General features: G+C 33.7%; 1 protein-coding gene across 1 annotated transcript in view; it reads left to right on the top strand.

The window, feature by feature from the left end:
- The window catches only part of LOC127153655 (uncharacterized), a 547,126-nt gene extending 533,038 nt beyond the window's left edge, over positions 1-14,088 (top strand). The window contains exons 53-66 of the mRNA XM_051094869.1: positions 1,988-2,161; positions 2,733-2,906; positions 3,927-4,100; positions 5,401-5,574; positions 6,048-6,221; positions 7,653-7,823; positions 8,384-8,557; positions 8,767-8,940; positions 9,373-9,546; positions 9,652-9,825; positions 11,613-11,786; positions 12,903-13,064; positions 13,166-13,302; positions 13,639-14,088. Of these exons, the coding sequence (XP_050950826.1) occupies positions 1,988-2,161; positions 2,733-2,906; positions 3,927-4,100; positions 5,401-5,574; positions 6,048-6,221; positions 7,653-7,823; positions 8,384-8,557; positions 8,767-8,940; positions 9,373-9,546; positions 9,652-9,825; positions 11,613-11,786; positions 12,903-13,064; positions 13,166-13,302; positions 13,639-13,691 (2,263 nt within the window). The 3' untranslated portion in view covers positions 13,692-14,088. The remainder of the gene's footprint in view (positions 1-1,987; positions 2,162-2,732; positions 2,907-3,926; positions 4,101-5,400; positions 5,575-6,047; positions 6,222-7,652; positions 7,824-8,383; positions 8,558-8,766; positions 8,941-9,372; positions 9,547-9,651; positions 9,826-11,612; positions 11,787-12,902; positions 13,065-13,165; positions 13,303-13,638) is intronic.
- The last annotated feature ends 416 nt before the right edge of the window (positions 14,089-14,504 follow it).

The following is a 14,504-nucleotide window of genomic DNA, read 5'->3' as shown; positions in this document are numbered from 1 at the left end:
GTCAGTGCTGCAGTGTGCATGAGACCTGATAAATAAAATTAGAATCAACATATTTATTCATTTGTATGAAATTTTAGTCTTTATTCTGTCATTTTTCATTCACAGACATTGCACTGTATGTAATTCACGTTTATGCCAAAATTCTTAATTAATACTCAAATCATGCTGTCAACGCATTATACTGTCTAGATTAATTAGCTAAAATGTTCAACATTGTTATTTCTTTAAGGCAACGTCCACACATTCATTCATCTATTTTAATACCGCTCTTACGAAAATTAACATGGTATGTGCAGTAAAACTATGGCAATACAAATGGAAATCAGTCTGCAGAAAAAAATTAAATATAACATGGTTACTACATTTACTATAGTAAATCCATGGTTAATTTTGTAAGGGTGTTTATTTAAAATGCATTTTAATATAAACCGGTATAAAATATGATGAGAAAAACATTGTTAATGAGAAGACTCATTCACTGCAGCAGGTTAAATTAATTTATTATTCAGAATTCACATTTGAAAGAGAAATATATTAATAGGAACATTTCAGCAGGTGATATGAGGTGTAGGCCTAAACATCCTCAGTTTCAAAATGTATACTCCACGTGAACGTGCTCCCACATAATATTTTAGAAGGACCGTAATTCATCCCACGCATCTCATCTGAGTTGTTTAAAGAATCATGGCAAGTGAAGCAGTGTGCCGTCGTTTAGAATAAAAGCAGCCAGGTACACTGCAGTAACACTGGTGAAAGAAAGGAAAGACAAGATTCTCGCATTAGTTTTCATTGCGTTGCGATGGGACCGGAAGTGGGGATACACTGCTTCGCTTACCGTAAGTGAGTTAAAGGTCCATTGGCATGATTTTCATAATACTATTAAATATTTCATAGGAATATTGTTAAAATATAATTTCTTTCCCTATTCATTTGTTGTGTCTCCCAAAATGTGTAATTAACATGCATTTAGTCCTGGTGTCCTCAACAGTGGACATGTATAAAATTAAGTCATAATTATAAAATATTTCCAAAAGAATGTTGAATTTAAACTAAATTAAGGAGGAGTAGTAGTCATGGTAAAACTTCCAAACATTTGGTATCATTTGGCTCTGAAAAGCCCTGAATGTGCTCTGTACAGTACATCCAGATCTAAAACTAAAATGTAAGTTCATCAGAATTTCTTTAAAATATGTTGTCCATAAAAGTATATTCCCGGGTCCCAGGAGGCTGGACAGCTTAATTAATTTTAATGGGAGTTTTTGTAGGAGAACATAGCTCATGCTTCACTCACTTTGTGAAAAAGCTTTGAATTTTGCTTTGAATTTTTTTTTTTTTTTTTTTATGCTACTAACAAAATCTAAATTTTATAATTTGTATAAAGCAATAAACAAATTTTGCCTCAATATGACATGCCATTTTCCCAAAATAATCTATATATATATATTTATATATATATATATATATATATTATCTATCTATCTATCTATATATATCTATCTATATATATATATATATATATATATATTTTTTTTTTTTTTTTCTGGTGGGTGTCCTGTGTTTCACACAGGTTCCGCTTAGTCAACCCGGGTCAAATAGGACACATTAGACATTGCACAACAATGATTTTGAAGGGTGATGATATTCTGGCTGGGCATCTGACCATACTTGTGGTGCTGCAATATAATAATTAGGCCCAATTTACAGACTGTTCTGAGATGCAATTAATTCTCAGCGCTCACCAGATAAGGTCATGAGGAACTTGGATGAACACTTTCTCCAGGTCAAGAAAGGCCATGTGCACCATGTTGTCTTTCTCCCGGTGTTTCTCCATCAGCAGCCAGACAGCATGGATGGCATCAGTGGTGTCACATGTCTTAACGAAACCTAACTGTTTTTTTTTAAAGAGCCTGAATATTTAAAGATTATCTCCCTTTCTCTGTCTTTACAGAGTGTTTTATTTTCTGCTTTTCTCTTTTTCCCAATGTAGATTAAGAGGCTGTGATATGACAGATGAAGGTTGTTCTGCTGTGACTTCAGCTCTGAAATCAAACCCATCACACCTGAGAGAACTGGAGCTGAGTGAGAATGAACTGGGAGACTCTGGAGTGAAAAACCTCAGTGATCTACTGATGAACCCACAATGCAAGCTGGAAATACTAGGGTTAGTATTATTATAGTGTACAGCAGTTACAGTGAAATTAAAGTTTATTATACTATAAGCTAATGGACTGATGATTCAGTATGTGTGTCAGTTTAAAAAAAAAAAAATCAAACCAACTTTGAAGCATTTGAATGTTTGTGTCTGTAAAATTTTCATATGCTAAAGTCACATCTTTTTCTGCAAAAAGAGATATACTGTTAGTAAATCTACTTTAAAAATATTTAAAACTGTGATTTACTTACAAAATGTTATTCTTATTCTTATTCTTATTCTTATTATTCATATTATTATTATTTTTTCAAATTGACAATGTGAAAATAATTCCAGTAGTATTTTCAGTGATCTTAATCTACATTTATAATTCATAAACATTTTATGTGCGAGTGTAAAGATGCTTCGGTCTTGGAGAGTTGTAGTTAACTAGTATTCTCAAGTCTTAGTTATAATCTTGTCTTTTATGGTTTATGGTCACAAAATTAGGTTTTGTTTAGGTTTAGTGACAGTATGGTGTTTGTGTAAGATGCATTTAACTCACATATTAACTTAACATTGTCTTTTCTCTTGCCTTCAGTTTGAGTAAATGCAGTATTACAGAGAAACAGTGTCTCATCCTGACTTCAGCTCTGAAATCAAACCCATCACACCTGAGAGAACTGAACCTCAGTGAGAATCAACTAAGAGACTCTGGAGTTGAAACCCTTGGTGTTCTGTTGGGCAGTTCACAGTGCAAGCTGGAAAAACTACAGTTAGTGTCATTACACTGTACAGCAATTAAATCTAAAAGGGATAATGAAACGTTTCTGAAGGTTTTCTGGGTTTTTTACAATCATTTGTAATGGTCTGTAAAGTTGATCATTTTCTATCCTCCTTTTAACTGCCAAAGACAGTGGGTGTTATTTGTTTTTAGAAACCCAAGTAGAAACCCAGTACTGTGATTTATAATAGCAACAGTAGCAAACTACGCCGGCATGCAGTAAATTCAACTTGACTATGCTTTCTCCACTTAATATACTTGTATTCCATTTAAAAATGAAAGAACAGTAAACTGACTTTGACTCTAAAATTACTTTAAAATCAGATTTTGATTTGCTTACATTAAAAAAATGTGAAAATAGTCAGTTCAACTGGCTGGAGTGTCCTGGTTGTCCACTAGAGGGCACTCCATCCCAGGCTGTTTCTGCCTCACTAAATTCATGTCCCATAATCCTTGGCCGGACTCGTCACTGATTCCATTCATGTGTTATATTTACCCTGTTAAGCCTGGTTAACTCAGCCATTGTTAAGTCTTGTTAGTGCTACACTGTAGTTCTAGTGTTCTCCTGGCTTCCTGTCTTGTTTTTTTGTTTGTGTTCTCTGCCTGTTGTTTGGATTTCTCTCTTTTGCATGTGCCCTGGACTTGTTCTTTGTTTGAAGTGTCTTGCCTGTGCTTTTGACCTCTGCCTGTTATTCTGTCTACGGTTATGGATTACCCTTCATTAAACTAATCGCAGTTGGATCCTCAGCCTTTGTGTTTCTGGGCAGTTATAACATCTGTATGTACAATTCACATTAATAATCTACATTAATAATTTACAAATTGGTGATTGGCTAACGTTGGATTAAATCTAGTATCTTTAAATCTTAGGAATTGGTTTATGGTTTTATAATACATTTTAATGCATCTGCTGGGGTATTAGTGTGCTGTATGTCATTTAGTCATGATGCATTTAACTCACACAGATTTAACATGGATATGATTCATTGTCTTTTATCTTTCTGTTTTCAGTCTGTGTGGACTCAGTATTACGGAGAAACAGTTTCTCATCCTGACTTCAGCTCTGAAATCAAACCCATCACACCTGAGAGAACTGAACCTCAGTGAGAATCAACTAGGAGACTCTGGAGCTGAAAACCTTGGTGTTCTGTTGGGCAGTTCACAATGCAAGCTGGAAAAACTACAGTTAGTGTCATTACACTGTACAGCAAAATAATCTAAAAGGAGTAATGAAATGCATATTTCTGAAGGTTTTCTTATGAAGTTACCCCAACATTAGTAGTGGTCTCTAAAGTTAATTAATTTTCTATCCTCATTTTTTCTGCTAAAAACAATGGGTGGGTGTTACTTGGTTCTGAAGTTCACTTCCAGAACAGAAATTTACTCGTCTTGAAATGTATTGAAAAACTCCCATCTCAATTTCTCCACCAACTTCAAAATCAGTTTTTTTTTTTTGTTTGTTTTTTTTTTTTGGTAAAGGCCATTTGATTATCTTTGCACGTTCACTTTGTAAACAGTGGTTTGGTTCTTCTGCAGCGATGTAGGACGATTTTGAAGTTGGAGGAGAAAATGAGATGGGAGTTTTTTCTGAATACACAGAATTCATGCAGAGCTAGATGAGCATTTGGGGTTAAAAAGTAAATAATATTTTATTTTTATTTATTTTTGTTTTTTAGTAAATGTTTGTTTGTTTTGCTAGTCCACTATATGGAGAGAAATCCTGAAATGTTTTCCTCAAAAAACATAATTTCTTTACGACTAAAGAAAGACGTGATCATCTTGGATGACAAAGGGGTACTCACCCCCTTGTCATCCAAGATGTTCATGTCTTTCTTTCCTCAGTCGTAAAGAAATTATGTTTTTTGAGGAAAACATTTCAGCATTTTTTCTCCATATAATGGACTGGTATGGTGCCCCGATTTTAACTTCCAAAATGCAGTTTAAATGCGGCTTCAAATGATCCCAAATGTGGTTGTAAACGATCCCAGCTGAGGAAGAAAGGTTTTATCTAGCATAACGATCGGTTATTTTCATAAAAATTAAAACAACTTCTATACATTTTAATGTCAAATGCACTTCTTGTCTTAACCTGCCTGGACTGTTTTTTTTTTTTCCGGTTCATGACAGTTAGGGTCGAAAAACACCCATCTCATGTTCTCCCTCAGCTTCAGAATTGTCCTACATTATCCTGTTTTACCTTTTTTGTTTAGGGTGTTTATTTTCTTTGAATGTACATTTTGCAAAGACTGAGTCGGTACTTCTGAAGTGATGTAGAATGATTTTTAAATTATTTTTTAAGAGTTTTTCGACATACCCTAACTGTCTTGAGCCAGAATATGCAGAGTTCAGGGAGAGAAAGACAAGACAAGCGTTTGAGATTTAAAAAGTACTAAAATTGTATTTATTTCATAAAAATCATGATGCAATTAACTCACACAGACTTAACATGGATATGATTCATTGTCTTTTCTCTTTCTGTCTTCAGTCTGCGTGGATGCAGTATTACAGAGAAACAGCTTCTTATCCTGACTTCAGCTTTGAAATCAAACCCATCACACCAAAGAGAGCTGGACTTCAGTGTGAATCAAATAAAAACCACAGGAGTGAATCACATATGTGACATACTGAAGGATTCACACTGTAAACTGGAGAGATTGGGGTGAGGAACATTTACATAGAAGAAAGAAAATGCTTAAATTCATTTCATCATTGCAGTTTAACTTAAACACTTTTACTCAATCTCAATCTCACAAAGAGTCTGATATTGAGTTCAGTGTGGCTCTCAGATTATATAATGTGGCAGACAACTAGCGGTCTAGTGTGTTTTCATCATTAAATGATGAGAATGCAAGAAAATTTGCACTAGCTTGTTCAGGTGTATGTTTGTCATGCTCGTAATAAACAAAACGCCCCATGAATGCAACTGTGATATGGAGCTGTAATGCTGTCAAGACCTGCCTGGAACTACTTAAGCCGTGCAGTTACTGAAAATAATTAACACATCTGTAACCAATTAGAATCAAGCCTTCATTTTGTCTAATGAACTCTTACATTAATTGTGATTGTGCAGCAGATGAATGGATGAATTTGAACCGCAATATTACTTTTAATGCATGTTTTTATTTTCTGTAGACTTTCAGATTGCAGTATCACAGAAGATGGTTATAATGCTCTGGCTTCAGCTCTGAGATCAAACCCTTCACACCTGATAGAGCTGGATCTCACAGGAAATGATCCTGGACAATCAGGAGTGAAGGAGCTCAGTGATTTACTACAGAATGAAAAATATTCACTGGCAGTACTGAGGTGAGTGTCCTTAAGTGCAGTAGTGGTAAGATTTTAGCTGAATGACAATTAGACCATCAAACAATTTTTTTATCTCTGTCTGTAAATACATCAGCTTTCTGTTACCACATCTTAGCCTTTGAATTTAATACCTAACTATTATTTGTGAAAAGATTAGAGTAATTTATTAAATCCATTATTTCTTGTTAAAGGAGAAGATTCACATATAATGTACTCACCCCCTTGTCATCCAAGACAGTTTAAATGCATTTTCAAACGATCCCAAATGCGGTTGTAAACGATCCCAGCCGCAGAAGAAATGTTTTATTTAGTGTGACGATCGGTTATTTTCATTAAAAAAAATACAATTTCTATACTTTTTAATGTCAAATGCTCGTCTTGTCTTACTCTGCCTGGACTGTTTTTTTTTTTTTGGTTAATGGCAGTTAGGGTATGTCAAAAAACACCCATCTCATGTTCTCCCTCAGCTTCAAAATTGTCCTATATTATCCTGTTTTACTTTTTTTTGTTTAGGGTGTTTTATCTTCTTTGCATGTACATTTTGCAAAGACTGAGTTGGTACTATTGAAGTGATTATGATTTTGAAATGATTTTAAGGTGAGGGAGAAAATACGATCAGAGTTTTTCAACATACCCTAACTGCCTTGAGTCAATACACAGAGTTCAGGGAGAGTAAGACAAGACGTGCTCTTTATGTTGCATTTGTGGTGTGAAAGCATATCAGTTGTATCAAGATGATCTTGTAGAAGGCAGCGCTGCAAAGTACATTGTACAGATCTATGAGTGTCTAGGTCTTGTTGTGGTGTCTAGAAAGAAACTTCACTGTATATATTTGTATTGAAAGTCAATATTTTGCCCTTCAGCTCCTCAGGACATTCAAATTAATATTTAGATGTCAAAAAACAGTAAAACAGTAACTAGAGCTTGTCATTGGGAATAATAATACATTCTATATAATTAATGTTTTGTAAGATGATGGACATTTACACTGCAAAAAAAGGCTTGTCTTACTTAGCATTTTTGTCTTGTTTCTAGTCAAAATATCTAAAAATTCTTAAATTAAGATGCAAAACAACATTAGATATTTAGTCTTGTTTCCAGGGGTAAAAAACTAAATTAAGTTCATTTTGGTTAAAATAAGTAAAATTATCTGCCAGTGGGGTAAGTAAAAAAAAAAATGTTGTTTTAAGAATATTTTTCTTACCCCACCGGCAGATAATTTTACTTTCCAGGGGGAAAAACTAAATTAAGTTATTTTTTTCTTAAAACAAGACTAAATAGCAATTTATGTATTAGCAAAATGTAACTTTGCTTATCTAGTAAATTAGTAAAATAGTAAATTTTTAGATATTTTGACTAGAAACAAGGCACAAATACTAAGTACGATGAGCCTTTTTTGCAGTGAATTAAACTGAATCTTAACTTTTGCAGGTTTTTGGGTCCTGCTGCAGATGAAGCCTGTCAGTATGTGACTGGAATTGTGGGTAAAAACCCATTACTTCTGAGAGAACTGAATCTGAGTGGACATGAACTAGGAGACACACGAGTGAATCAGATCGCTGCTCTACTGCAGGATAAACACTGTAAACTCAACACACTGATGTGAGTATCTTATATCATTTAACATGTATTTGATAATACTATTTCTCATATGTTTGAGCCAGAGGCTTCAGTATAGTGTTATGTATTAAAATTAAACAGGCCTTTAAAACACACAAATAATTTAAAAAAATGAATAGTAGCTTTGAATAAACACTTGATCAGATTAATCTTTGTTAATGTTCTTTGTTTGTTCAGGTTAGTTCACAGTGCATAATTTTAAGAGAGATAACTTTTCATTTAAAAAAAAAAAAAAAAAATTCTGTAGAATAATTGTTCATCATTAGTTCATGTTAACCAATCTAGGAAACCTTACTACATGTGGCTGAGAACAGCAGACCTAAATACATGGAAGAACCTTAAACATCTTAAAATTGACGTGAAGTGAATTCATCTGAAATAAAAGTATTGCTTCATAGATTTAATGCTGTTTGAAGAGAATTTCAAGTGTGACTTCCAAAAGACAAATTACAGGCAAAAAAAAAAAAAAAAAAATCCAAATCTTCCAAAACCTTAGTTGATTTTCATAGATCTGAGCCATTATTTTCTCTTTTTGTCTTCAGTCTGTGTGGATGCAGTATTACAGAGGAACAGTGTCTCATCCTGACTTCAGCTCTGTGTGCAAACCTTTCACACCTGAGAGAACTGAACCTCAGTAAAAATAAAATAGAAAACAAAGGAGTGAAGCACATATGTAACATACTGAATGATTCACGCTGTAAACTGGAGAGACTGAGGTCAGTAACATTGACATAATATATAATTAATATAATATAATAATCAAAATGCTTAAAATTACTTAAACAGTTTTTAAACTAAGACACTTTATACTCTGTATATTGTAAAGAGCCTGAGTACTTTGTGATCTGGTGAAGTAAAGATGATATATCTTCCTCTGTCTTTATAGAATGCTTTATTTTCTGCTTTTCTGTTTTTCCCAATATAGGTTAAGAGGCTGTGACATGACAGATGAAGGTTGTTCTGCTCTGACTTCAGCTCTGAAATCAAACCCATCACACCTGAGAGAACTGGACCTGAGTGAGAATAAACTTGGAGACTCTGGATTTGAAAACCTCAGTGATCTACTGATAAACCCACAATGCAAGCTGGAAATACTAGCGTTAGTATCATTGTACTGTACAGCTGTTATAGTGTGATTAAAGTTTACTAGTTAAACAGGTCCAGTTTACAGTATTTAAACTCTAGCACTGCATCTGCAACTCTATTGGTCAAACTTAATAATAGGTGTCTAACTAGGAAATATTTGGGATTAGTTTAAAGTTTTTGATAAAATGTACTGGTTGCGTTCATGTTCTGCAGAAATATTATGAGATTCACATTTGCTGCAACAATGAACAAGAGACCAAAAAATTTTTTTCTATGTTTTTTTTAATGAAGGAGAAGGAAAAAAACAACAGCTTCTGGCAATTAAAAACAATTAAAAACAGTTAAACTATAACAAGACTATATGGAGGACTATATGCCTACTGTTGCTTTTTAAAAAACGTCCGTCAAGGATCTGAACAACTGTCCTTTCTGTTTTTGTCTTCAGACTGTGTAAATGCAGTATTCAAGAGAAGCAGTGTGTCTCCCTGACCTCAGCTCTGAAATCAAACCCATCACACCTGAGAAAACTGGACCTGAGTGGGAATAACCTTAAACACACAAGAGTGAAAAATTTTTATGATGTACTGAAGGATTCACACTGTAAACTGGAGAGACTCAGGTGAGGAACATTCACATACAACAAATAATTTAGTGTTTTGGTATTTTCATGAAACAGAATGAAAAAAAAAAAAAAAACATTTTTGTCTAATTTCTCTGAATGCAGGTTAAGGTCTTGTGGCATAAAAGCTGATGATTGTTCAGCTCTGACTTCAGCTCTGAAATCAAACCCATCACACCTGAGAGAGCTGGACCTGAGTGGGAATGAAATAGGACAATCAAGAATGGCAATACTCAGTGATCTACTGATGAACCCAGAATGCAAGCTGGAAAAACTAGCGTTAGTAATATTATACTATACAGCAGTTATCAGTATGAGCTAAAGACTTGATTTTATTAAATGAGCTAATGGACCATTTAAATGATTTTCTTAAATTAACAATGCGAAAATGTGAATATGCTCAGGCTTGTGCTTGTAACTAGTAACCTCAAATCACAGTTATGCTTCTGTCATGGTTTATGGTTCTATAATTAAGTTTCCAGGTTTTTGCTGGTGTATTAGTGACACTATGGTGTTTATTAACCCTTTAAACCCAAAGTGTCCTGTCAGCAGGACACCTCCCCCAAGAAAAATATATGTAATTAAATTAGTGGAATAACACAAAATATGTATCATTTTAAAGCTTAGAAACTCTTTTTAAGGATTTTATTTTGATCAACTCTTAACAAGTGATCAGTAGTCCCTCTAAAACGGAGTGCAGTGTGGGTGGGAGTAATTATATTTTTCATTCCACTGCCTTGGTCAACAAAAAAATTATATCATCTGAGTCTGACCTTTATGATGCATATGTATTAGTGACAGTATGGTGTTTATTCATGATGCATTTAGGCAGTTCACAATGCAAGCTGGAAAAACTACAGTTAGTATCATTAAACTGTACAGCATTTACAGTGTGATTTAAATCTACTATTTATTAAGACAACCAGGCACAAGTTGCAAAATGTATAGCACTGAATATTCTGGCATTTCCCCTTCTGAAGAAAGATTCAAAAAAACTATGAGCTAATGGACTGATGGTTTAGTATTTCTGTCAGCAGAAAAATATATATGCTGACAAACCTTTGCTGCAAAATTAGATAGAAGTGAGAGCAGACAAAAACATGTACAACAACAGACATTAAATGTGACCCTGGACCACAAAACCAGTCTTAAGGGTACATTTTTTGAAATTGAGTTTTATATATCATCTGAAAGCTGAGTAAATAAGCTTTCCACTGATGTATGGATGTTAGGATAGGGCAATATTTGGCAGAGAGACAACTATTTGAATATATGAAGTCTGAGGGTGCACAAAAATCAAAATATTGAGAAAATTGCCTTAAAAGTTGTTCAAATGAAGTTCTTTATAATGAATATTACTAATCAAAAAATAAGTTTTGATATATTTACAGAAGGAATTTTACAAAATATCTTCCTGGAATATGATATTTACTTAATATCCTAATGATTTTTGGCATAAAAGAAAAAAACAATCATTTTGACCCATATTATGTATTTTTGGCTATTGCTACAAAGGTACCCTAATGACTTAAGACTGGTTTTGTGGTCAAGGGTCACAAATGGTTTCTATAACACTCATGGTGCTTTTCACAAAATCTAAAAAGGGTCATAAAATGCATGGTTTGCTTATCAAGTTAGAAATGTTTTTTCCCCCAAAAGTTTGTAAATGTTTGTAAAATTGATGATTTTTATTTTGTAATTTTATAACCCTCATTTTAACTTTTTTAAAAACACCCTGATTCAGTGTGTTATTAATTTCAGAAACCCTAGTTGACCCCCACTGCTGTGATTTATAATAGCAACAATAACAAACTACACTGGCACACAGTATGTTTAACTTGGCTATGCTTTCTTCACTTAATTTACAAAAATATTCCATTTAAAAATTAAAGAAAAATTGGGTTGAATCTAGTATCCTGGCTAGGAACTGGTTTATTGTTCTATAATAAATGTCCCATGCTTCTGCTGGTGTATTAGTGCTATATGACATTTACTCACCATGCATTTAACTCACACATAAACTCAACATAAATATGTTTTACTGTCTTTTCTTTTTCTGTCTTCAGTCTGTGTGGATGCCGTATTACAGAGAAACAGTGTCTCCTCCTGACTTCAGCTCTGTGTTCAAACCTTTCACACCTGAGAGAGCTGGACCTCAGTGGAAATAAAATAGAAAACAAAGGAGTCAAACATTTATGTAACATACTGAATCATTCATGCTGTAAACTGGAGAGACTGAGGTGAGTAACATGCTTAAAAATGCTTAAAATCATTTCAATATCACAATTTATCTTCACATATACAATTGAGGAAAATAATACCTGTTGTATTGTGTGAAATGATGAAAGCAGGATCTGATATAAACACCTGACAGGTACCAAACGTAGGTAAATTTTGTCCACTGAATTTCATAGTGTCACAGACGACTATGGCAAGTGATAATTTCATTATAAATAGCTTTAAATGTGCACTGTGGTACAAAGAACCTCAGTAATAGTAAGCTGTGATAAAAATGTGCAAATACAAGGCACTTTTTTAAAAAATGGCAGAGGCCACAGAGCGAACAACATCCAGGGAATGGTATAGCCAGTCTGCCCAAAGTACATGCATCTCATGTGAAACAGAAAGTAAGCAAAGGAGTGCAAAAAAAGGCAATTAGTTTATTGCAAGAAATTATGTTTGTGATAAACACATGGAAACATTTTTCTTTAATATTTTATCTAAAATGTTTGTTAAAACAGTTACTATTATTTCATTATTTCAGTCTATAAAATGTTAATAGCATTTTTTTAGTGTAACAAAAATAACATAACAGTGCTTTGAAAACACAAAACAATACACAAAATGGGAAAATGAATCAAATGTTTCAAACGAATTCCAGTACAAATGAACATGACTGTAAAGTTCAATAATAGTGATTCGTGCTTATTGTGAACCTTTTTTCCGGATACCTATGCTGGCATGTTTTAGTCCAGATTAAAATATAAAAATGTGTTAGTAACAATAAATGTTCGAAAATAAGTATTAAGTGCCATTTGATAAACACCAAAACAAATACAAATATCTGAATGGCTGTTTGAAAATACTTTTTGATCTTTTTCTCTGTGAAAGGTGCATATCCGGAACAGAAAGTAGTGCAGACTTTATTATCAAACTATGGTGGGACCAGTTAGACTAGTAATTAATGGGAAATACTGGGAATTTCTCTGCCACTGAAAATTCATTAGGTGAAATTTCTCATCCCATGGATTTTGCCGACAAAATTATGCTTAGATATGGCAGACTTAACTGTGCCCTATTGCATTCTGGGTTAAAAGGAAAATAATTTCTTCCTCTGTTTGTCTTTCTCTTTCTAGTCTAAATGACTGTGGCATTACAGATGTTGCTGATTTGGCCCAGTCTTTGGCTGAAAGAAAAGCACTGCAGTTTTTAAAGGAGCTTGATCTAAGTAAAAATAACATTGGAAACTCCAAGAACCGGCTCATTGGCGTGCTACAAGATTCCAACTGTACCCTGAGGTGAGTAAACAGTCATGCTAACATGAACAGACAAGCATCATGTAGTTTCTTTTAACTTGTTCCACTCAACACTTTTGTTTTCTTCTGATTTCTCCTTTCAGCCTGGAGAAAGAACATTCACGCTTGAGAGCTGGTGTAAACTACATTAGTGGGTGGTTAAAGACCAGGTCAAGAGCTCAAAATCCTTTGGAATCAACAGAACAAGAACAGTCACTGTCAGATGAGGAATTCTCAGAAGGTTCTCACTTTAGTACTTTAATAAATGCATTTTGTGTGATAGTAATTCTGGTGAGATGTTGCTAAACGGCATCCAATAAATACAAACAATGCCAAATTTACAGCTACTACAGCTTTAAATGGCACTGCTTTAACATATCTAAAGGTATTATGCTAGCTGTTATATATTACTATTTAAAAATGATTACTAATGCATACAGATGGAAGAGGGTTAGGCCTTCAAATTAAAAAAAATGCAGCATTAATAGAAACATACATGTAAACATGAGTTGTTGTTGAGTTGTTGAATGTTTGTTATTTTGTGTCTGAATGGTATTTTGCTGTTTTATATATACAGGTGAAATAGAGGAGGATGAAGAAGCTAATGAGCGCACAAAACAGGTGGATTAGCAGGATACAAGTCAATAGTATAAGGCCTTCATCATAATTATGTTTGGATTAAATTCATCCATAATGAAGCAATTAAAATATTGCTTATGACTGTCACTTAAATATATCAAATTATATAAAATGAAAGTCTAAAATGAAGATGAAATTATTGTGGGCTACATGTACACAGATTCAAATCAGTCATTTGCACTGATTAGTAGTAGTCATTTCTATAGCTCAGTGGTCATGTGTTATTTCTTTATACCATAATTTTATTTTACATTTACGTATGTTTTACATTACATTTGTCTTGCATTTTATATACAGAATGTATTTTTGTAAGTTCTGTGTGTGTCTCATAAGAAATGTCCCTGTACATTGGGCACTTTGACTGTTATAAGTGGTGTGGAAGAATCTGTTCTCCTACAGCAGCCCACAATAATCTTTACCTGTTGAGAGAATCTTTAATCTTCTCTTGTATTGTATTGTAATGTGTTTGCATATTGTAAATATATAAATAAAAATGTGATCATTTTATTTTGTTTGTAGAGTTCATTAGTTCAGTAGCCAGCTGTCAGTATAATTGGTGATATACAGCAGTAGATGCCAAGATTTTTGCTTAAAGTTGTAGACTTGAAACTGAAAAGATCAAATGTGTTTCTCAAGCTCATCACTAGAGGTCAACACACCATCACATTATGTGAAGTACAAGCAACAATTTCAGCATGTCGCTAGTGTCTAAATTTTCAGCAGAGGTAGCTAGTACTGTTGTGATGCATTATTCCATTATTCCTTTCTGTGGCCCACCATATTCCCTGATCATCACCACTGCTG

This window comes from Labeo rohita, chromosome 22 (assembly GCF_022985175.1).
Source record: "Labeo rohita strain BAU-BD-2019 chromosome 22, IGBB_LRoh.1.0, whole genome shotgun sequence".
Classification (NCBI taxonomy): Eukaryota; Metazoa; Chordata; class Actinopteri; order Cypriniformes; family Cyprinidae; genus Labeo; species Labeo rohita.
This window is presented reverse-complemented; position numbering and strand designations above follow the sequence as displayed.